Source organism: Eptatretus burgeri, chromosome 5 (genome assembly GCF_056783735.1).
Source record: "Eptatretus burgeri isolate ZD-2024b chromosome 5, Ebu_testis_v1, whole genome shotgun sequence".
NCBI lineage: Eukaryota > Metazoa > Chordata > Myxini > Myxiniformes > Myxinidae > Eptatretus > Eptatretus burgeri.
Genome location: NC_140965.1, coordinates 2,286,532 through 2,309,445, shown reverse-complemented (window position 1 = coordinate 2,309,445; position 22,914 = coordinate 2,286,532). Strand labels below are relative to the sequence as shown.

Sequence of the window (22,914 nt, the reverse complement as noted above, 5' to 3'; positions counted from 1 at the left end):
ATCTCTGTAAAGCGTTCGATTCAATGAATCGGGATGCCCTCTGGAGGATTCGTGGCCTTCGTGTGGTGCCACCAAAACTGATCGATCTGATGTCTGATCTCTACTCTGGTATTGAGAGTGCTGTGAGATGGTGTGATACCATCTGTGACTTATTTCCAGTTGTTACTGGAGTTCATCAGGGGTGTGTACTGGCCCCCACACTTTTCAGCACTTGTATGGACTGGATTCTTGGGAGGATGTCGGACAGATTAAGCTGTGGTGCATTATTTGGGAATGTCAAGATCTCTACCTTGATTTTGCAGATGATGCAGTCATCTTTGCAGGGACTTTAGATATCCTTTTGGGGGCCCTCGAGGTGCTGAATGAGGAATCGGAGCCGCTGGGATTACGGGTTTCCTAGGTCAAAACTAAGATCCAAGCTTTCAATGACATCTTGGATGCTGCTGTCCTGTCTGTGCCTGTTTGTGGCGAGGATGTTGAGGTCGTGGAGAGATTTACTGATGTCGGCAGTGATATTCATGTCTTTGCTGGGTGTGAGTCAGAGGTCAACAGTCGTCTGGGTCGGGCCTGGGGAGTCATGGATTCACTGGATAATGGGGTGTGGCACTGCCGGTACCTGTGCGGGAGGACGAAAGTCCGAGTCTTCAGGTCCTTGGTGCTTCCAGTCTTGCTCTATGGATGTGAGACTTGGACTCTGCTGTGGATCTGAGATGGAGACATAAGTCCTTTGGTAGGTCTCTTCGGAGAATCCTTGGCTATCACTGGTTGGACTTTGTGTCCAACAAGTGGTTGCCGAGAGAGACTCAAATGAGATTTGTTACCTGCATAGTCCATGAGCGTCAGCTGTATGGACATGTGGCTCATTTTCCTGATGCTGATCCTGCTCATCAGATTCTCTCAGTGAGCGAGCCTCATGAGTGGAGGAGGCCAATGGGCCGACCACGTGCCTCGTGGTTGCAGCAAGTTGATCGGCATCTCAAGGAGATTGGGATGGTCCAGGCATCTGCCTGGGGGATGGCCAGACGGAGGCCCCTGGAGTACAGGCAGAAAGTGGACGCAGCGACGCGCTGCTCTGCCACATGCTCCCATACCTCACCTGACCTGACCAATTAATGACCACGACAAATGTAAGGAGAAAGGGGGAATGATGGATGGAGATGTACTGTGGACAAACAATGGGAAAGGTATCGCGCAGGTCAAGATCCTGCCATGGCTTGTATTTATGGCCCATTTAAATGGACAAGCGTGCAAAAGGGGGACTGCGAGGCAGGTGGAAGAATCATGGTATGCACCAGAAATTGGGAAAGCAGCTGAAGAAGTCTGCAGGAGTTGCCTGGTATGTCATCAGCACAATCAACAGACGACAGGTGAAATACGTGAGTTAGGGGCTCACCACTCTCCTTGGGGTCCTTTTGTATACTTGCAAATAGACTTCATAAATGTTCCTCTGTCATGCAGTTTCAAGAATGTTTTGGTAGTGGTAGACATGTTTACCAAATGGATAGAAGCCTACCCATGTGTGATGGCAGATGCTGTCACTGTGGTAATGCACTTGATGAAAAGCTTTTTCTGCTGATTTGGAATCCCCCATATGTTATGACATGATAAAGGGGGACACTTTACAGGGGAAGTGATGCAAGCAGCATGTAAGGCGTTGGGAATTAAGCAAGCGTTTCACTGTGTCTGTCACCCACAATCAGCAGGTGCTGTCGAAAGGCAGAATGTAATTCTGAATAAGTTGGCAAGGATAACAATGGAAACAGGGTTGAAATGGCTGGACGCATTGCCTTTGGCATTAATGAGCATGCAGTCGACCGTAAACCAAAAATCAGGGTTATCCCTTCATGAGGTATTGATGGGAAGGCCGATGCGGTTGCTTGTGACCGCTCCAAACGATTTCAATAAGCTGGACATTGCAATGATGGACGAAAAATTGCTGACATTTTGCAAACAGCTTTCGAGGATTGCTCGAGTGATACATACGCGGGTGAAAGAGGCGCTGCCAGAACCAGTGGAGGATCCATACCACACCTTCCAGCCAGGAGACTACATATTGGTGAAAAACTTCATGAGGAAAACAGCTTTGGAATCTCGGTGGAAAGGACCATTTCAGGTACTGCTGACCACCCCAACTGCTGTAAAGTGTGAAGGTAAGTCAGCTTGGATACACTCCTCACACTGCAAACTTGCCTTTCTGACAGAATAGGAGGGTGAGCTTGGATGAACGTGCCACAGCTAATTCTAATTTCCAAGGTCGCCCTTTGGATAGAAAGTTGGGAAGTGGAGGGGAGAACCGACTATTGGCCAATAGAACAGAGGGAGAAAAGAGCAACTGAGAACCATGCAGAACATCTGCATGAGTTCAGAATACATGGAATTAATACGTTCTTCCTCCTGTCACACAGATATGCAACGTTGAGTAATAAGACTAAGTGTTGGGTATGTGCCGACCTCCCGGACTCCTCATAAACAGGTTCGCCATTATCTGTGATCCCATTTGAGGAAATATATTATTGCCGAGCTGCTTGGTACCACAACTATAATTTGACTAAAAACAGTATGGAGTATGTATGGACTTCACAGGTGCATGGTACCCCCCTTATAACTTAGAGGAAAGCTGTATTTCAGGATTGTGTATAAACAAGCTGGGTTCCTTTGTCTGACTTGGACAAATCCTAATAGCAAATTTCATGCAGGAAATTCTACCTGTAACTCATCTATAGAGGTAAATGACATGGAAGATAACTGAAAGGGTGACAATGGAACATATCCTAAGGTCGCATCCAACGGCACATATTTTGTATGCGGGTTTCGAGCCTATCCTTGGTTGCCACTCAATTGGACTGGGTCTTGTTACCTGGCCTACGTCATGCCACACATGCGTTTGATCACTGGCCCATTATCTTAGGTGATTCAACAACGAAGTAAGAGGAGCATTTCAAATGGGGAATTTGTAGCATTGATAATCTTTCCCCGATATGGAGCATGGGCAGCAGGGAGAGCTTATTAAAATGGCAGCACCATTGGAAGTAATGGGAAACGGAATTGCTGATGGCTTTGATAAAGTTAATGCCGAGATGGTGGAACTTAGGACAATGACAATGCAAAATAGAGTGGCCTTGGACATGATTCTCGTTGAGAAAGGGGAAACTTGTGCTGTGATTGGAAAGGAATAAAAAAACAGCTGTCTTTACAGCCATTTATCCCTGATAATCAGGGGTTAGCTCTTTTCTTGAGGCAATGTTTTTATGGCCGGATGTCCTTCCTGACGCCAACCCTGGTCGCCTCTTACGACCGACACACAGGGATATGGTACGCCTATTCTAACCGGACCATACACAGGGACGAGTACGCTGGTACTCATTTTGCCAACCTCGGAAGGATGACAGGCTGAGTCAACCCCCTGGTGTTAATTCAGCAGCCAACGGGGCTCAAACTCAGGACTTTAGGATCCCAACCCAGCCACTATTATATTGTCCATAATCAAAGCAGCCATTATGGCTGGCTTGCTAAAGTGTGTTACAGGATGGCATCCGAAGTCAACACCCAAGAAGGCCGAAGCCAAGGCCGAACCTGAGATGCCACTCTTAGCTGGGGAGAGGGAAAAGGATTTTTCAAATGGGGTACTTTCCCCACACCACCCACAACCACTATTGTACACCCCCCCCTCCCCAGCTACACTTGCTCCCTATGCATCGCCTGCTTGTAATATGTATATTTTTATGCATAAGGTACCTGTGATTAAAGATGAGGAGCTTATTCATTTGCTTGCAGTAGCTAGACTTGAGAATGATGATTTGCATGTAATGTTGGAAAAGGAAGATGAAAATGTAAATGTGGATGTGGACCTCGATGCTGCGGCTTCTGGCATAAATAAGAAAATGGAACTGGAAATGGATGTGCATCAGTTAAGTATGTGTTCAGACTCAGACCTTGAGCCGGAGCAGTTTTTGAATGAAGATTTCACAGAGTGATTTGTAAATCAGAGGATTTGGCATGTGATCCCATCTTTAGTGGGGTAGGTGACTCTCTCCCTGGGTTAGAAGGGTGCAGGGGGAGCCTTTCGACTGCCATGGAGACTATCTGGAGATGAGAAGCTGTTTCCCAGAAGGATGGAACTCCTCCCAGGGAGTGATGTGTCTGCACCACGGAGCTAGGTCATCTGCTTGCCTGAAATAAGAAGATGCTTGGTTGTGATTTAATAAAACGTTGTTTCTTAAAGTAACAATAGGAGGGAATGTTTGGATTTGTACCTTTTAAATGCTTTTGTTTCTTCCAAGCAAAATCCACACACTTGCAGTTGATTAAATATATTTTTTGTTTTGCTGTTTTACTACAGGAATGTTGTGTCGAGATAAGGAATGTGGTCAACCTTGAATGATCCACAGGAACATTGTGTAACTGGATGTGGGAGAAAACCTTAGGTCCTGCTTATCTACTTAACATACTGGTGTTGAAAGGACATAAGCCAGTTGGTAAACCAGGTGGTCCTTTTATTAAAGGAAAGGGCTATTGTGTAATGGAATTAGTCAAAGTGGCAAAGATAAACATATATAAGGGAATGACTCGGCCATTAGAGAAGAGCATTCTCCGGGTTACCTCAGTGACTAATTGGCGTTCCTGGTGTCTGCTTTCCATGTACGTACATATTTGAAAGATAATAAACAGTTTTCTCTCAACCATATCGATGTCCTCATGCCTCATTGAAGGGTGATCAACGGCTCAACATCTGTATATGCTCCAAATAAGGAGAGTGATCTCACTGTGAAGGAGGCATTTTCTGCCGTGTTCGAGTCTGTGATTGATCAGTCAGGCCAGGTGAGGTATGGGACCATGCGACGGAGCAGCACGTTGCTGCGTCCACTTTCCGCCGGGACTCCAGGGGCCTCCGTCTGGCCATCCCCCAAGCAGATGCCTGGCCCATTCCCATCTCCTTGAGATGCTGATCAACTTGCTGCAACCACGAAGCATGGGGTTGGCCCATTGGCCTCTTCCACTCATGAGGCTCCCTCACTGAGAGAATCTGGTGAGCAAGATCAGTGTCAGGAAAATGAGCCACATGTCCATACATCCACAGCTGACGCTCAGGGACGATGCAGGTAACACATCTCATTTGAGTGTCTCTGAGCAACCACTCGTTGGACACAAAGTCCAACCATTGATAGCCAATGATTCTCTGAAGAGACCTGGTACCAAAGGAATTAAGACTCTGTCTCAGATCCCTGGTCAGAGTCCAAGTCTCATATCTGCAGAGCAAGACTGGAAGCACGAATGACCTGAAGACTCGGACTTTCGTCCTCCTGCACAGGTACCGGCAGCACCACACTCCATGATCCAGTGAATCCATGACTCCGAAGGCCCGACCCAGATGTCTGTTGACATCTGGCTCACAGCCAGCAGAGCCATGAATACCACTGCCAAGGTAAGTGAATCTCTCCACGACCTCAACATCCTTACCACAAACAGGGGGCAATCAAGACAGCAGCATCCAAGATGTCATTGAAAGCCTGGATCTTAGTTTTGACCCAGGAAACCTGTAATGCTCGGACTCCTCATTCAGCACCTCGAGGGCTCCCAAAAGGATATCCAGAGTCTTCGCAATGATGACTGCATCATCTGCGAAATTAAGGTCAGAAATCTTGACATTCCCAAACGATGCACCACAGCTTGATCTCTCTGACATCCTACCCAGAATCCAATCTATGATAAGGACAAATTCCTTCAATTTTGGTGAAGATACTAATCCGGATCCGGATCCCAGAATTTTTAAAGTCATTCTTCACCAATGAGAGATGGTGTCAAAACTATGTATAGTATGATATCTCAAAAAGTTGTGGATGAGTTATGACAAAACTAGGTGGATGAGTTGGTTCGGTGACGAGAACAAGCCAATTGGATTTTGGTTGAGGTACGGATTCAGAGCGAACCTCTCAGTGGGACACAAAATGTCAACTGTTCAGCCTGGCAGAGGTATGTGCTCTACCGAGTGTCGTTCCGTTTCTGCAAGTGTCACTGTGGGTGATTTTCAGCTTACCTGTAACGTTGTTCCGGGGATATTGTGGGATCGTGTGTCATCCGTCCATCCATCCATCCACAAACATTAGCAACTTCGTTTTCACCACAACCTCCATCACCCGATATGTACCAAAGTTTGTTCACGGCATGAAAAATAAAAAAAAATCTGGCCCTAATAGGGTCTACAGCGGATTGACTCCCAAAATAGTATTTCCTTTCTTCTAAGAAACTACACAGGCAATTCCAATGAAACTTGAGGGCAATCTTCATCATCCGTGATGCACCAAAGTTTGTTTATGGGAGGGGTTGCCCCCAGAATAGGTCCTCGCTATAACACTGATTCATGAGTACATTTTGCTGATTCTGTTCCACGTGGACTTCCTCCTCAGTATCAATATTCTACAAGGTGAGCGACCAGGGGTATTGCCCCTATTTTTGGGTCGCCGAAATAGGTGACCCTTATTGTCAGTAATTGTCTGTTTGTTTGGATGTTTATTCGTTTGTCATCAGCATAATTGGTAGTAAACGTGGGCGGATTTTGACCAAGCTCGGGTGGTAGGTACATCTTCTGACCGAGTGATTTGGAAATTGTGATGGTTGCTCGGGACGCTTTGGTTCCCCAGCAACAACCGAAAAACCTTCAAAATCGGTACAGTTCACGCGAAATCAATTCCGAAAGCCATTATCCCATGTAGGGTTATGAAATTTGGCATGAATGATCTACAGGTGATGCTCTATCAAATGTATTCCGGTTTTTGTGATAGATGGAATACTTTACCCGAAGCGCCCCCTACAATTTGGGTATGCGCGAAAATTGGCGAAAATTGAAGGCCCCCTAGCGACCAGGTGAGTGCATCGATACGAATGAAACTTTGCAGGTTCATGGTACTCAATGAGTACTACAACTTTGCTTCAGGACATATTGACCGATTTCGCTTAGGTCAGGGGTCAAAGGTCAATTCGTGCAAAAATCGATAATATGTTAGAGCTGGAGGTGCCTTCGCGCCAAATGCTACTCCTCCTAGGGTTATGGTCGGATGATCATGAAAATTCACATTAATCGTCTGGAATGCATTGTGCACAAACGATCGAGCCGGATTTTCAATTTACATCTTTGTTCACCCACAACACTCCCTCGAACTTTGGGGATTTCCGATTTCAAACCGCATTTTCGGTACATTTCATTCAAATGGATACCGAGTAGTTATCAGTAGATGGAACTGGATGAGATTTGATATGCATAATCTTAAGGTGATTCCCTATCCATGATATGACATCCATTTTGCTCTATATCTTATAGTTTCCATGCTCGGCGACCCATCGCCGCCTACCGGCTTGTTCATCTGTTTGTCTGTCTGTTTGTCATGATTTTAGTGACAGTTTTCAAGGAATCGTTCTGAAATTTTTTGTGTATGTTGATGACTGGTCAAGGACAGCAACACATGATTTTGGTGAAGATCCGCATCCGGATACTAGAAATCGTTACGTGATTCTTCACCATTGAAAGATGGGGCCAAAAACGATATATAGCACAAAATTTCAAAAATTGATGGGGCTTGATGCAGTATGTTCCACTGGAGCAGGTATTGCGCGGCGGAGGTATGTGCTCCACCAAGGGCGTATTCTCATTTAAAATGTTTTTTTATGACTTTTACTACCAAATACCACCCATCGCTTTGCGAACGGGAATACGAAAGGAGGGAGAGGGGGAGGAGAAAAAGAGAGGGAAGAGAGAGGGGTGTGTATGTGTGTGTGAGAGAGAGAGAGAGAGGTGGAGGGAAAGGAGCAAGGAGGGGTGTGGGAGCGAAGAGGGGTGGGGGATGGGAAGACAATGTGAGGTGAGAGGAAGGGAAGACAAACATGCGGTGGAGCATTAATTACGATTCATACTGTCGTATCAAAATGCTTCTGCATGAAATAACAGTCCATGTAAGTGGGCCAGGTTCGCTCCCCTACCCGGGGTGGGTCTGCATCCACTGCTTGTAAAACCTCCTCTCCGAAATTGGGCTCATGGTGTTAAGTCGTGTTCTGAGCTCTGGTTTAGTTAGACAATGGATAAACCAATACATTATATGGGCTTTGAATGTGTGATTACATCATATAATAAGCTAAGTAGCTCTAAACGGCACACAAAACAGGTCGTACTTGAGATTCCCCTAGAACTTCGAGATACATCAATTAGCTCAAAAGTTTATTTCCTGTTTAGTGAAGCACAAACTGAAACAGACAAAATCAACATTGAAAAATATCGATGACAAAACCCTGATGTACACAAATGCCTACTTACTTTCCAATAAGTAAGCTGGCTGTTCTTGCAACGGTGAGAGTCCGATTTCCCATCCCTCCAAAAGCCATTTCGAGTTCTGTTACCCGGCTAGTCTCAAGGCCGAACCTCGCCCGCATTGCAGCATTCACTACAGCCATATCGTCCTCTCTGCGCTGTCCTTGCTTGAATGCCATCATAAACTCCAACTGGGACAACACAGGAACAGGTTATCTGCAGGTGAATATCTCGATAAATAACGCACTTGTCAAATATTTACATCATAACTGTAAAACACATTAAAAACAGGATAATAATGGGGATAAACTGGAATATATAAATTGATGTGAATTTGTCCATAGATGTGCTTCTCCGCACGTTAGAGGTCAAGGTACTGTTATAATTGATTTCAATTAAAGCTCACAGGAAAAATAAAAAAGACAGATGAGAGGGCACGAGGCAGAAAAGTAGAAGAGAGACAACATCAGATACTTCCATCTAACTCGAGTTATGGTCTGCAAAATGATTTGCAATTGAAGGATGCATGAACAATGACCATGGATCTTTTGAACCTAAAATATAATCAGTTCATCTTTGTTCTACAGTCCATATTTTCATGAAGTTTGGTTGAAATGCCTTCAGTGATTCACAAGTTATCGTGGGAACAGACTTTCAATTAAAAGTCACATGAGTTCAAGCCCTGTTGGCCACCGAATTAGCACCAGTTGAGGTTGACTCAAGCAGTTATCCTTCCGAACCCAGCCACTGTGGTTGCACAAGTTAGTGCACTCTCAGCACCGGTCCCAAGCCCGGATAAATTGGGAGGGTTGCGTCAAGAAGGGCATCTGGTGTCAAACATATGCCAAATCAATATGCGGACCATAAACCGGATTTCCATACCGGATCGGTTGAGGCCCGGGTTACCAAGGACCACTACCGGTACTGTTGGCCAGCAGGGTACCGGTGGAAGCTGTGTTACTGCTGGGCAAAGGGGGAGAAAGAGAGGGGGAAGGCGTGTCCAGAGGCGGTGGGGGAGAGGAGGAAGGGTAGAAGTGTGGAGGTGAGAGTTGGAACTTTGAATGTTGGTACTATGACTGGCAAAGGGCAAGAGTTGACTGAGATGATGGAGAGGAGAAAGGTGGACATATTGTGTGTACAAGAGACCAAGTGGATAGAGTGTAAGGCTAAGAGCATTGGAGGTGGTTTCAAACTGTTCTACCATGGTGTGGATGGGAGAAGAAATGGTGCAGGAGTAATCCTGAAGGAGGATTATGTGAAGAGGGTATCGGAGATGAGGAGAGTGTCTGACCGAGTGATGAGTGTGAAGTTGGAAATTGAAGGGGTGATGATGAATGTCCTGCAAGTGGGGTGTGAGATGGAGGAGAAAAGATTTCTGGAGTGAGTTAGATGAAGTGATGGAGAGTGTATCCAAGGATGAAAGAGTGGTGATTGGAGCGGATTTCAATGGGCATGTTGGGGAAGGGAATAGAGATGATGAGGAGGTGATGGGTAGGTACGGTGTCAACGAGAGGAATGTGGAAGGACAGATGGTGGTGGATATTGCAAAAAGAATGGAAATGGCGGTGGTAAATATGTATTTTAAGAAGAAGAGCACAGGGTGACATACAAGAGTGGAGGAAGGTGCACACAGATGGACTACGTCTTAAGCAGGAGATGCAACCTGAAAGAGATTAGAGACTGTAAGGTGGTGGCAGGGGAGAGTGTAGCTCGACAGCATCGGATGGTGGTTTGCAGGATGATTTTGGTGGTGAGGTTGAGGAAGAGATTGAGGACTGAACTAAGGACCAGATGGTGGAAGCTGAAGGAAGAAGACTGTTGCGTGAAATTCAGGGAGGAGGTGAGACAGGTGTTGGATGCTGGTAAAGAGGTGTGGGACGACTGGGCTGCAGAAGTGGTGAGGGAGATAGCTAGGAAGGTACTTGGTGGGACATCTGGACAGAGGAAGGAAGACAAGGAGACTTGGTGGTGGAACGAGGAAGTACAGGAAAGTATAAGGAAGAAGGGGTTGGCGAATAAGAATTGGGATAGCCAGAGAGATGAAGAAAGTGGACACGAGAACAAGGAGTAGCGGCGCAAGGCAAAAAGAGAGGTGGCAAAGGCTGAGAAAAAGGCATATGATGAGCTGTATGAAAAGTAGGATACAAAGGAAGGGAGAAGGATTTGTACCGATTGGCAAGACAGAGGGACCGAGCTGGGAAGGATGTGCTGCAGGCTAGGGTAATAAGGGACGTAAATGGGAATGTGCTGACGAGCGAGGAGAGTGTGTTGAGAAGGTGGATGGAGTACTTTGAGGAGCTGATGAATGAAGAAAATGAGAGAGACAAGGTTGGAAGAGGTGGAGATAGTGAATCAGGAAGTGCGGTGGATTAGTAAGGATGAAGTGAGGACCGCTATGAAGAGGATGAAGAGTGGAAAGGCGGTTGGCCCAGATGATATACCAGTGGAGGCATGGAAATGTTTCGGAGAGATGGCAGTGGGGTTTTGAACCAGATGGTTTAATAAAATCTTGGAAAGTGAGAGGATGCCGGAGGAGTGGAGATTAAGTGTACTGGTTCCGATTTTTAAGACCAAGGGTGATGTGCAGAGCTGTGGTAATTACAGCAGTATAAAGTTGATCAGCCACACCATGAAGTTGTGGGAAAGAGTAGTGGAAGCTAGGTTGAGAGGAGAGGTGATTTGTGAGCAGCAATATGGTTTTATGCCAGGAAAGAGCACTACAGATGTGATGTTTGCTTTGAGAATGTTGATGGAGAAGTAGAGGGAAGGCCAGAAGGAGTTACATTGTGCGTTTGTGGATAAAGAGAAAGCTTATGACAGGGTGCCAAGAGAGGAGTTGTGGTATTGTATGAGGAAGTCGGGAGTGGTGGAGAAGTATGTGAGGATCGTGCAGGATATGTATGAGGACAGTGTCACAGCGGTGAGGTGTGCGGTAGGAATGACGGACCGGTTTAAGGTAAAAGTGGGATTGCACCAAGGATCGACTCTGAGCCCTTTCCTGTTTGCAATGGTGATGGACAGGTTGACGGACGAGATCAGACAGGAGTGTCCATCATAGTTGGACTATGATGTTCGCGGATGAAATCATGATCTGTAGTGAGAGTAGGGAGCAGGCTGAGGCGAGCCTAGAGATGTGAAGGTACACACTTGGGAGAAGGGAAATGAAAGTCAGTGGGAGTAAGATGGAGTACATGTGCGTAAATGAGAGGGAGGGTGGTGGTATGGTGCGGTTGAAAGGAATTGAGGTAGTGAAGGTGTATGGGTTTAAATACTTGGGATCAACTGTCCAAAGTAACGGAGAGTATGGTAGAGAAGTGAAGAAGAGAGTGCAGGCAGGATGGAGTGGGTGGAGAAGAGTTTCAGGAGTGATTTGTGATAGAAGGGTATCTGCAAGAGTGAAAGGGAAAGTATATAAGAGGGTAGTGAGACCAGCTATGTTGTATGGTTTGGAGGCGGTGGCACTGACAAAAAGACAGGAAGCCGAGCTGGAGGTGGCAGAGTTAAAGATGCTGTGATTCTCGTTGGGAGTGACGAGGATGGACAGGATAAGGAAGGGGTATATTAGAGGGACATTGCAGGAAGTACGGTTTGGAGACAAAGTGAGAGAGGCGAGATTGAGATGGTTTGGACATGTGCACAGGAGGGATGAGGGGTATATCGCGAGAAGGATGCTGAGGATGAGGCCGCCAGGTAGGAGGAGAAGAGGAAGGCCAAAGAGGAGGTTTATGAATATGGTGAGGGCGGACATGCGGGTGGTTGGTGTGACAATGGAAGATGTGGAGGACAGAGCGAAATGGAGACGGATAATCCGCTGTTGCGACCCCCAACGGGAGCAGCAAGAAGAAGAAGAAGAAGAAGAAGAAGAAGAAGAAGAGGTTGACTCAGCCAGTTATCCTTCTGAGGTCGATGAAATGAGTACCGGTGTACTGGTATAGGATCACAGCATCAGCGGCACAGCCACACCCCAACAAAATAACAGCTACCCTGCAGCCAAGCTGCCACATGCAAGAAGAAGAAGAACCACATGAAATTGAACTCTTATACAAAAAATAATTTACCCTTTTGACAATATGGTTGTGTTTGAAAGAATTGATGAAACAAAATTACCAATAAAATTAAACTTTTATCAGGGGTTGAGTCAAACTCACATAATGGATGAAGACAATCAACACATGGAAGATATCTGGGAAAGATTCAACATAAAAAAAAATCGTGAATATATCACGATTTGCATCTCAAAACAGTCTTTGATTAGCATGGAGTGCTTTGTTGAAGCTGATGAAACAACCATTGTAATTAATTACTGACAATGGGTATGCTTCTTATGGTAGAACAAGATGAAAGAGGTGGAATATAACAAGTCTGTTCAAAGGCAAGTACGAAAACAAACAATAAATATCTTCCAGATTCTGATGCTTTCAAAGATAGCTATTATTTAACGTATTTTGAGGGAAGCAATTGAAAAGAATGGAAATGTCTTCGTCTTTACCATACTTAGGGTTTAAATGAGTAAAAGAGAAGAACGAAGAAAAACTCATAAAATAAGTTTTATTCTCTACCCAGAAACAATTAGATAAATTAAAGTTGGATTTCACTTTAAAGTCCATTTAAAATATCCAGACGAACTCCAGTGCAAATAAATACTTACCATTTCCTTCTGTTTATGCAAAACTAACTAAAGAAGGGCTCAGTGATCATCAACAATCATTTCTAATACAAGAAAAAGAACAGAAGTAAGAGGTTTTGTGACATATTTATGTTCATGAATAATGCTGTATTTGGCAAAATGATAGAAAATGTCAGAAATAGACAAGAGATCTGGAACAAACATCCAAATAAATTAGTAAAGCCAGCTTTAAAAGAGTTGAAGTATTCTCTGAGAACTTTTGCCTTATTGACAGGGAGAAGGAAAGCATTGAAATGGTTAAACCCATTTATACAGGAACATCGGGTCTTGACTTGACAAAGTTGTTAATGTATAACTATTCTTCCAACTTAAAGAAGAAATACAACGAGAATATCAGTTTATTCTATGTTCTTCCAGACAACTTTAAATTAGAAATAATTACACAAGATGTTTATGAGGATATGGCAAAGATAGCTATTTATGGTACAAGCAACTAAAAAAGAGAACCCATTCTCCACAAAAATAAAAAAGTCATTTAGAAAATTTGAATATGAACTTGGTGGAGAAATTGTGACGGAATTTGGAGGAATACGACCAAAGTCTTCTGTTTATAAGTCAGATTCCAAATGTATTAAAAAGTTAAATGGGATAAAGAAGAGTGTAAAGGCCCAGTCACACCTTGACGTTTTAGCCAGCAATGGCAACGTATCAAAATGTATGTGAAACACTGGCTTACGCTGAACTTTTGATGTTTTTTTTTTTTAAGATTCGGACGTATTCATAACGGGTTGGTCGTATGCATAACATATTAGTAACGGACACAGAACATTTCGTTGTCTTATAGATAACTTATACCAACGAATGCTTAGCCTGTTGTCGGCATTCACAATCTATGCCCAACGCTAGTCTAACTTATGCATAGCGCGCTGCACGTATCGCCGAAGATGACGTGACGTAGCCTATTAAAAGGATGCCGCTCAACGATTCAAATCATAACCGCCGGAGAAATGGAAGTGTCAACATCGCAGTCACACTTAGGCGATCTTGCCAGCGTATGCCAACCTCTGAAAAATGCGTCTAATATGCTGGCGCACGTCGAATACGGTATGGGTAAGTTTGGTATGCGTGAATAGAACGCTAAAGTACGCTATCATACATCGTATTAAGTGGAGTATGTCTTGTAATTATAAACGTGTTAAACATTTTACGACGTACTTGCCGTATGAAACACATTCCGCATGCGATGGGAATAAGTTGTACGCACGATATGCCAACGTTGTCACATGTCGACAAAAGTTACTTGTAAGGTACTCATAAGTCGAAACACCCAAGGTAATGGTTTGCGTCAGTGTTCCAGACTCCATGGTTTTTTTTATTTCTTCGGTATGACGGTGATGTTGACACTTCGATTTCTAGTGCGGTTATGATTTAAATCGTTGAGCGGCAGCCTTTTAATAATATTATATTATAACTGCACTACAAATCCAAGTGTCAACATCACCGTCATAATGAAGAAAAAAAAAACCATGGAGTCTGGAATACTGACGCTAACCATTACCTTGACGTATTTCGACTTATGAGTTCCTTACAAGTAACTTTTGTCGACGTGTGTCAACGATCGCGTAACGTGCGTACAACACGTTACTCATAGGTTAGAAATAAGTTTCGGGTATGCGAAACATTACCTCGACGTGTTTCGGCTTATGAGTAACTTACAAGTAACATGTCAACGATCGCGTGATGTGCCTACAACTTATTCCCAGCGTATGCAGAATGTGTGAGCCATACGCTGGCATAAGTCTTAAAATTTCAAGCATGGAAAATTTGAGGACAACCAAAATGTACAACGTTTAAAGCCAGCGTACTACGACATATGGCAGTGTTTTTCAGCATGCTCTCAATGTTATCAAAACTTACCCATAACGTATTCGATGTGTACCAGCGTTTTACACAAATTTTCCAAAAATCGGCATAAGCTGGCTAAAACGTCAAGGTGTGACTGGGCCTTAAATCAGAAACTATAAAGTTTGAACATTATTACAATGGTTTAGATTTTAATAAAGAATAACACAGAGAAAGGAATACTCTTCTCCAATGGCTTGATTTCCGATCATCAATTTGGTTTTCAGAATTTGGTTTCAGATCAACTCCACCCTGGATATGCTGCTTCTGCACTCCCAACAATGGATGGAGCTCCTCAATGCCAGACATGAAATCAGAGCCATATCCCAAGACATATCGTGCACTTTTGACACGGTCCGGCACCCTGCCCTGCTCACCAAACTCTCTTCCTATGGTATCCAAGGCCATCTCCACCCATGGCTCACAGACGTTCTCTCCTGTCGCAGTCACCGTGTGGCCCTAAATGTACTTCTTTCATCCCCTCTTCCTTTCCAGGCTGGAGTTCCTCAAGGCAGCGTTCTGGGCCCTGTTCTTTTTCTGGCTTTCATCAATGATCTCTCCGACTCTCTGGAAAATCCTCTTTATCTCTATGCCGATGGCTCCACCCTCTGCCGTACCATCCGTCATCCCTCAGACTGGCAAGTAGCAGCTTCTTCGCTCACTGCAGATCTGGATAAAATCCCAAACGGGTCCAACACATGGAACATGTTTTTCAACCCGGACAAATCTCACACTCTCACTATGTCTCTTCGAAAGGACCATTAGGAAACCTCCCACCGCCCCCATCCACTTTCTCAACAATCCTCTGGAAGAAATCCTTTCTTTCAAGCTTCTGGGTCTCACTATCTGCCATGACCTTTCCTGAGAAAGCCACATTTCAAACCTCGCCTCCAAAGCCAGTCGCCGACTGGGAATCCTCCGTCGTGCAAAGCCCTTCCTTGGCCCACCTGAGCTCCTGACCACATACAAAGCTTTCGTCCACTGCCTGATGGAGTACTGCTCTCCCCTCTGGGCTGGTGCTCCTGCCTCCCACCTTTCTCGGCTTCACGCTGTCGAAACCAGGGCATTTAAGATCATCGGCATCTCCCGCAATGAAGCTGAGTCTTTGGGCCTCTCACTCAATCACTGCAGTTTGGTCAGTGGTCTTTCTGTCTTCTACCGACTCCTCTCCAGCCTTGCCCCCTCCTGCTCTAAGGAAAAGGCATTTCTCTAAGGAAAAGAAGTACTTGGTTGGTACGGTCGCACCCTCATCCGAACTAAGGCACCACGTGCATTCCTCTCGGTTATTTCCTTTAATAAGGACTCTTTCTCAGTTAAAGTTTTTTGTGTGTGACTATAATTTTGTCCGATGATCCGCTGGAGTTGTAAAATCTCTAACTGTAATATTTTCTTAACTTCATGGTCAGCCCTTGTTGAGAAAAACTGATACTGTTGACAGAACCCTTTCATTTGGGCTTTTACTAAATCCCACCATATCAACGGGTTAACGGAACAGCTTAGCTTCTGTTCTCGGAGAGCCGTCCAGAAGGATTCAAAGGCCTGAATGAAGTTGAGGTTTTCTAGTAAACTTATTGAATTTCCAATGAGAGCTCCCTGGACGTGGTTTAGAGAGTTGAATAAAGACTCGAGCTAGGGAATGGTCGGAGAAACCAGAAGGCACGATATCGGATCTATAAACTCCATGTAATAAATGAGAATTTACATAGATGCGATCAAGCCTCGCAAGTGAGATGTGGTTGTTTAAACAACGACACCATGTGTAAGACCGATCAGAAGGGTGCTGCACGCACCAAATATCATAGAGATTATATTTCACAATGATGTTTGCAAAATGTTTTGCGGTACATGGTTGGGGTTCCCACCCGTTCCGGTCAAATGAAGCATTAACAGTACAGTTAAAATCGCCACCAATAATTAGACAAGTCTGCAAATCCAGTGTTTGCAGGAATTTTCTCAGTTCGGTGAAAAAGGATATCCGCTCATCATTTTTGCTTGGAGCGTACACATTGAGAATTGTGAACTTGATCTGATTGATAGAGAAGGTCACGGAGGAAAGGTGTCCATCAATAAAACTCATAAAGTTAAGGCAGGACGGATGGAAATGTTTCCCTAAGACAAACATGATGCCTGCCTTCGAAGTGGAGTTGTTACTGAAGAAACATTCCTTGTCCATAAATTGTCGCCACTGAGCCTGAACACATCAGACAGCATGGATCTCTTGTAACAAAGCTATGTCGAGACCATTGACCTCTACCAACTGTTTAATTTGGATCTTGCGGAGCGGACTCCCACCACCATTAACATTTATCGTTCCAATCTTGAAACTGGCCATGAGGAAAATAATGGTTTCTAAGAATAAGATCAGAAGCGGGATAATTGATTAGGATCCCTTTTCGCCTTGGCAATCAGTTTTTTTTAAGCAGTGACAGTGTGTCTGGTGGAAACCGAATAAGTCAGGCTTATGTACGATAACCTGAGCACACTCAAGGAAAGACGGTTGATCTGGAAAGTATTCCGTCAGGTTTATATTGCGTTTCCTATATGTATTTTGTAAGAAGTCTTATTTGTTCAGGGGGGGTGGGTGGGGGGGGTAGGACCTTGACCGGTGAGCTTCTCCACCGTTTCCACCTGACTGTTATTGTTTGCTTCCTCCAGGTCAGATTCGTCAGAGTCGGTTTTAGTTTCCGAGTCACACAAACTTGTACAGTCCTGCATATCGATACTGTGGTCAGTATTGATACACGGATCTATACTGGTTACCACGTCTATGTGCTCTTCGATTGTGGGAACATCTTCTGGTGAAGTAATGGAAATAATCGGGGGAGTTGATGAAACAGAAACACAATCAGTGGATGTCGCGATATCGCTTCCCTGGACTGTAACGGTGTTATTGACCTCCAACGGCGTTTAGGTATGCAGTACTTAGGGGGTCTCTCGTAAAACATCCATTTTAACATTTCCTGCGTTTCCAGCTTCACCACGTGATGAGATGGGAGCAGTAACAGGGTTAACATTTGTTTCACTCTTTCCCGCTGACAAGGATTTAGGGTTAACATTTGTTTCACTATTTCCTGCTGACAAGGATTCAGGGTTAACATTTACCAAAGTGACAGCAGGATCATCACTCGTGGTCTATGTATCACCGTCAATGGACTTTCCAATAGGAGAGTTTTTAACGAGTGAAACAGTTTTCTTCACTGCAATAACAGGTAAAGTGGTCTCTGTAAGGGAGACATCAATGTCCTCACCGGCAAGTAGGCTGAACTTGTTGGTCGTAGGTACCGGGGTCCGGGTCCATTCCGGGTCCATTCTGGGTAGGCCTTGTAGAGTGACGTCAGTCACAACTGCAGGAACATTACCGACAGATTCCTCGTTTGTAAATGCTCCTTTCTTCTGGGTTAAACGACCATCAGGTAAAGTCTTTTTCTTGATGAAACGATGGTGAAACCATCCGAAACATTCGTTTTGCTGTTTAGACGATCGGACTGAGGGGACTGGGGGTTGTTACCAGACACGGGATTCGCTTCCTTCACAGTCGACGAAGAAGAAGAAGAAGAAGAAGAAGAAGAAGAAGAAGAAGAAGAAGAAGAAGAAGAAGAAGAAGAAGAAGAAGAAGAAGAAGACGTATTCTTGTTGACGAGGTTTGTTTCATCGTTCGACGAGGTTGACTTTGGGCAAGATCGTTTCAAGTGTCCGAAATTACCACATTCGAAACATTTCAGGGTGTCAGTGGTTACATCGACTTGGTAATCATGATTATCAATTTTGAGTTTTAAAACGATGTTCAAGGTTCTTTCAGCGTTAGAGGGAGGAAGCACCACATAAGCTTGTCTCCGAAAAGACATCACATGCTTCATCCGATGGTCCTGGCTACGTAAAGGTAACATGGTGATCTGAGAAACCACAGAACCATAACGAGATAATTCGGAGATCAGTGTCTGATTTTTCAGGAAAAGGGGGGGGGGGCGTTCGAGATAATGACCTTCACGGCCAGTGTCCAGAGGGGAGACGAGCACGAAATGTTCGTCATCTGTTGATCGTCCGGTCGATACGATTTCATGAACCAGTTTTGTCTCAGACACAAAGATTACCACACGTTTGTTCATTCGCGAGGGGCACGAACTTTGTCAGTACCGACTATGTTTCCCGTAGCGATAACGAGATCCTCGATGCTGACGTCGTCGGGTGAAACAGACAACGGCATGTTTTCTTGTTAATGCTTCAAATGCCGAATAATGGGAATAAGAAGTCATATTTAGGAAGGGGGAGGAGGGGTGATTACTCTCGTGCAGTAATTAAATACGAGCCGAGACAGGTTTCCAAAGGAAATAAAGACAGCGACAGTGAAGAAAAAAACGATCAGTTGAAGGGCCGGGATGGGCCGCCAACTTAAAGCTATGCACAAGAAGCTGTGGGCTCTTTCTCTCTCTCTCTCTATCTCAGGGAAAAGGTATGCGAGGAGAAAACAGGGGGATGGGGAGGGAAGGGGAAGAGATGAACCGAAGGGCAAACCGTGGAATAACAAGGACAGATGGGCGGGGTGGGGTGGGGTGACGACGGTGCGAGGGAAGGCCGGAGCGCGAGGTCTAACGAAGAGGGGAGGGTGGGAGCACAAATAACGATGCGTAGAAGGAAACAAAGGAAGGGAGGTGAAAAACGATGTGAAAGGGGATAGAAAGCGCAAAAACAGGGCAGATCACAGCTCACCAAGACCACACCACCACCATGACACACACACACACACACACACACACACACACACACACACACACACACACACACACAGAGAGAGAGAGAGAGAGAGAGAGAGAGAGAGAGAGAGAGAGAGAGAGAGAGAGAGAGAGAGAGAGAGAGAGAGAGAGAGAGAGAGAGAGAGATAGAGATAGAGATAGAGATAGAGATAGAGATAGAGAGAGAGATAGAGATAGAGATACAGATAGAGATAGAGATAGAGATAGAGATAGAGATAGAGATAGACATAGATATAAATATATATATATATATATATATATATATATATATATATATATATATATATATATATATATATATATATATATATATATATATATATATATATATATGCAGAGTGCTGCATTTTATTAGGCAGGGGGAGTGATGAGGGAACAGAGAGAAAGTGAGGGGGGGGGAGTGAAGAGAAAGGTGAGGAGAGGAGGTAGGGTTACAAAGAGAATGATACGTTATGCTTAATGACCGAATGCAGAAATCAAGAAAATGACCAAATACCAAGATCTCAAAAATAAGTGAAAAGACCATGGAAGTTTAAGAGAACCGAAATTGTTCCGGTGATCATTGAAACAGCGGGAATGGTGAAGAAGAACCTCATGGAGATCTTAAAAACCATCCCGGGGAATATCACGACAAACAAAATGGAGTTGGACGCTATCTCGGGCTCAGTGGTGATCCTCAAAAGAGCTCTTGGAACAAAACTTTGAGAACAAAATTTCACACCTTGCTCCACGATTTGTCACCGTCCTTACTGAAATGGAGGTGGATACTTTGAGACCTGGGAGGACTCCATTCCACCTTATGAAAACCGCATTTGGAGATAATCAACAGAGTGGAGGGGTGGAGGAGTAGGGGGAGGGTGGGAGAGAGAGATAGAGAGGTTGGGGTTGAAAAGAGGAAGAGGGGTGGGAGAGAGGGGGGTATGTTTGGGAAGGAGATAGAGGGGAGGAATAGGGTGAGAGAGGCAGAGGGATTAGAGAGGCAGTGAGGTGAGAGAGGGAGAGGGATTCGGGCAGATGTGATGCCAAATTTAACATTTGGATTAATTTAAACACCCCTTCTGAAGACAATTTAGGGGGTCCATCCATCCATTGGGACCATACACTGTGCAGAATGCTGGTGCTGCCTAAGCAGTCTCCTTGGCTATTGGGCAAAATCTCAGACGGGTCGCCACTCCGACGCAGGATACCAGCAAGCTGGTTCTCATTTTGCCGGCTTCAGGATGACAGGTTGAGTCAACCCGACCTGGTATTAGTTAAACAGCCAAGCAGGATTTGAACTCAGGACCCAAGGATCCCAAGCCCACCACCCTAACCATTAAGCCAACACCAGGCATAATTTAGGGGGTGCTCATCATGTAAAACCAAAATTAGCCTTACCAAGATGGCGGTAAGCCATCTTGGTCAGCCCTTTGTAAACTCACAAGTCTTAAGCTGCCATTTCTTTGGCTTGCTTAACAATGCCTTGTCTTGGAACAGGCCATAAAAATTTCCTCACAAGAGTTATTTTTTTTCCACTTTCCTCACTTGTATCACTGAATGCCTGATCATCATTCTGACGAAATCGCTGGATACATTGCAATGTTTACAAATGCCTGGAGATGCCAGCATTTGTGGCTTTATTTCATTTCCACACATATCATAACCTCTAGAATCTCTTAAACTAAGCCAGATTACAAAATTTAACCTCCAGAATTGAACTTCCAGCAACAGTTCCAACTGCGAAAAAAAGTGTTCATTTGTCCAATTCGGACAAAGTTTCACATTTTGGGCATCTCCAGGAAGTGTTTAATATGACGGATCGGTGATTCCTAATCAACCATTTCATTTGAGTGCTTCCTTAAGTGCTTAAGCCTCTTGGCGAGTGTTCTACAATATTTGCACTGTCACTGAATACTGTATATCAATCGACTTGCACAAAGTTCAGGGGCTACAAGCCTACGTTTGACCCCACGTGTTGTGTCAGGCGACGACTGGCTCGCTTAAAATGTGCAATTTTATCTTGCACCACATTTCCCCTTTTTCTACAAACTCCTTTCATTTTACGACCCATCACTTTGGCAGAGATAAATACATAAAAAAAATTCAACGTTTCATTTTTAAAAGTTTCTTCAACCGTGTCATTGGAGTGCTTGCTTGGAGCGCTCTTCAAACTTCTATCTCTGCAAGCTTCCATGGCGATACCACGGCGTTGTTGTCTGTGTGGACATCTCCGATGTTCAGAAGGCAAAATAAATTGGATGAAGACAATGAATAAATATGTTTTCAGTAGTTTCAAAGCAATTAATGGCCACATCACAGCAGAATAGCCAAGATGTACGCATGCTCACTCGAAGCTGTCTCGCCTGGGTTTGAATCTTAACCCAGCTATAAATTGTCATCCCAGTGTTTCACAGGCAGGGTGATTCATCAATGTGTGTGCAGTATCTCGGATGGACACGAAACTGGGCGTCACATCTGCCAAATCCCCTCCCCCCCCAATCCACTCCACACCCCCACGGCATTCTTCCCTCCCCTCTCTCCCTTTCTCACCCCTCTGCCACTCTCACCCCTATCCCATCCCTCTCTCTCCGACCCTCCACCTTCCCCTGCTCCTCCACCCCTCCCCCTCTGTTGATTATCTCCATATGCAGGTTTCAGAAGATAGAACAGAGTTCTCCCAGGTCTCGAAGTATCCACCTTCGTGTGTGTGTGTGTGTGTGTGTGTGTGTGTGTGTGTGTGTGTGTGTGTGTGTGTGTGTGTGTGTGTGTGTGTGTGTGTGTTATCCCCATATGAAGGCTTCCCAAAATTGCAGCATGTATTAATCAGATATGGAGTGAGCCGATCAGAGGGGTGCAAATGTCATAGCATGTGCAAGCATGGGTTTTAAATGCTCCCCCCCAGATTTATGTAGAACCCGGTGGGTAAAAAGACAAAAAAAGTTGATAGTCAGGGGGACTATGTTGTGATATAAAGACCCGTGGGATTTAAATGATTAGAACATGCCACCTACCTAGGTAGACTATTTCGGTCCCAAGGAGTAAGAAAATCCATGTTGGTAAAATTGGAAGTGTTGCAGATGGTGGCAATCTTGGATTTCAATTTCTTTCTTTTTTACCTTAACCCTTTTGTGACTGACTTTCACAACTGCCATAGAGTTAATGTATACAAGTCTGCCAATGGCACTGACAGGGTTAACAGAACTTTTGAACATCATACAAAGCTTACTTTGGTGGTTTCTCTCCTGTTTTGATGCTTAATATGTTGTAAAGAGGCACACTTGGATTTGCCAGTGGTACATAAATGAATGGCAGCCGTTTTGTTTTTCAAAATGGTTGCCAAATTTGATATTTTATTTAAA

The 22,914-nt window shown here is 44.6% G+C and overlaps 1 protein-coding gene across 7 annotated transcripts in view; it reads right to left on the bottom strand.

Annotated features, from left to right (window-relative positions):
* LOC147025699 (xanthine dehydrogenase/oxidase-like) overlaps positions 1–22,914 on the bottom strand; it is a 359,829-nt gene that overhangs the window by 141,383 nt on the left and 195,532 nt on the right. For all 7 annotated transcript variants that reach the window (XM_085880375.1, XM_085880376.1, XM_085880374.1 and 4 more), the window contains one exon: positions 8,303–8,487. In XM_085880375.1, the coding sequence (XP_085736501.1) occupies positions 8,303–8,487 (185 nt within the window). The remainder of the gene's footprint in view (positions 1–8,302; positions 8,488–22,914) is intronic.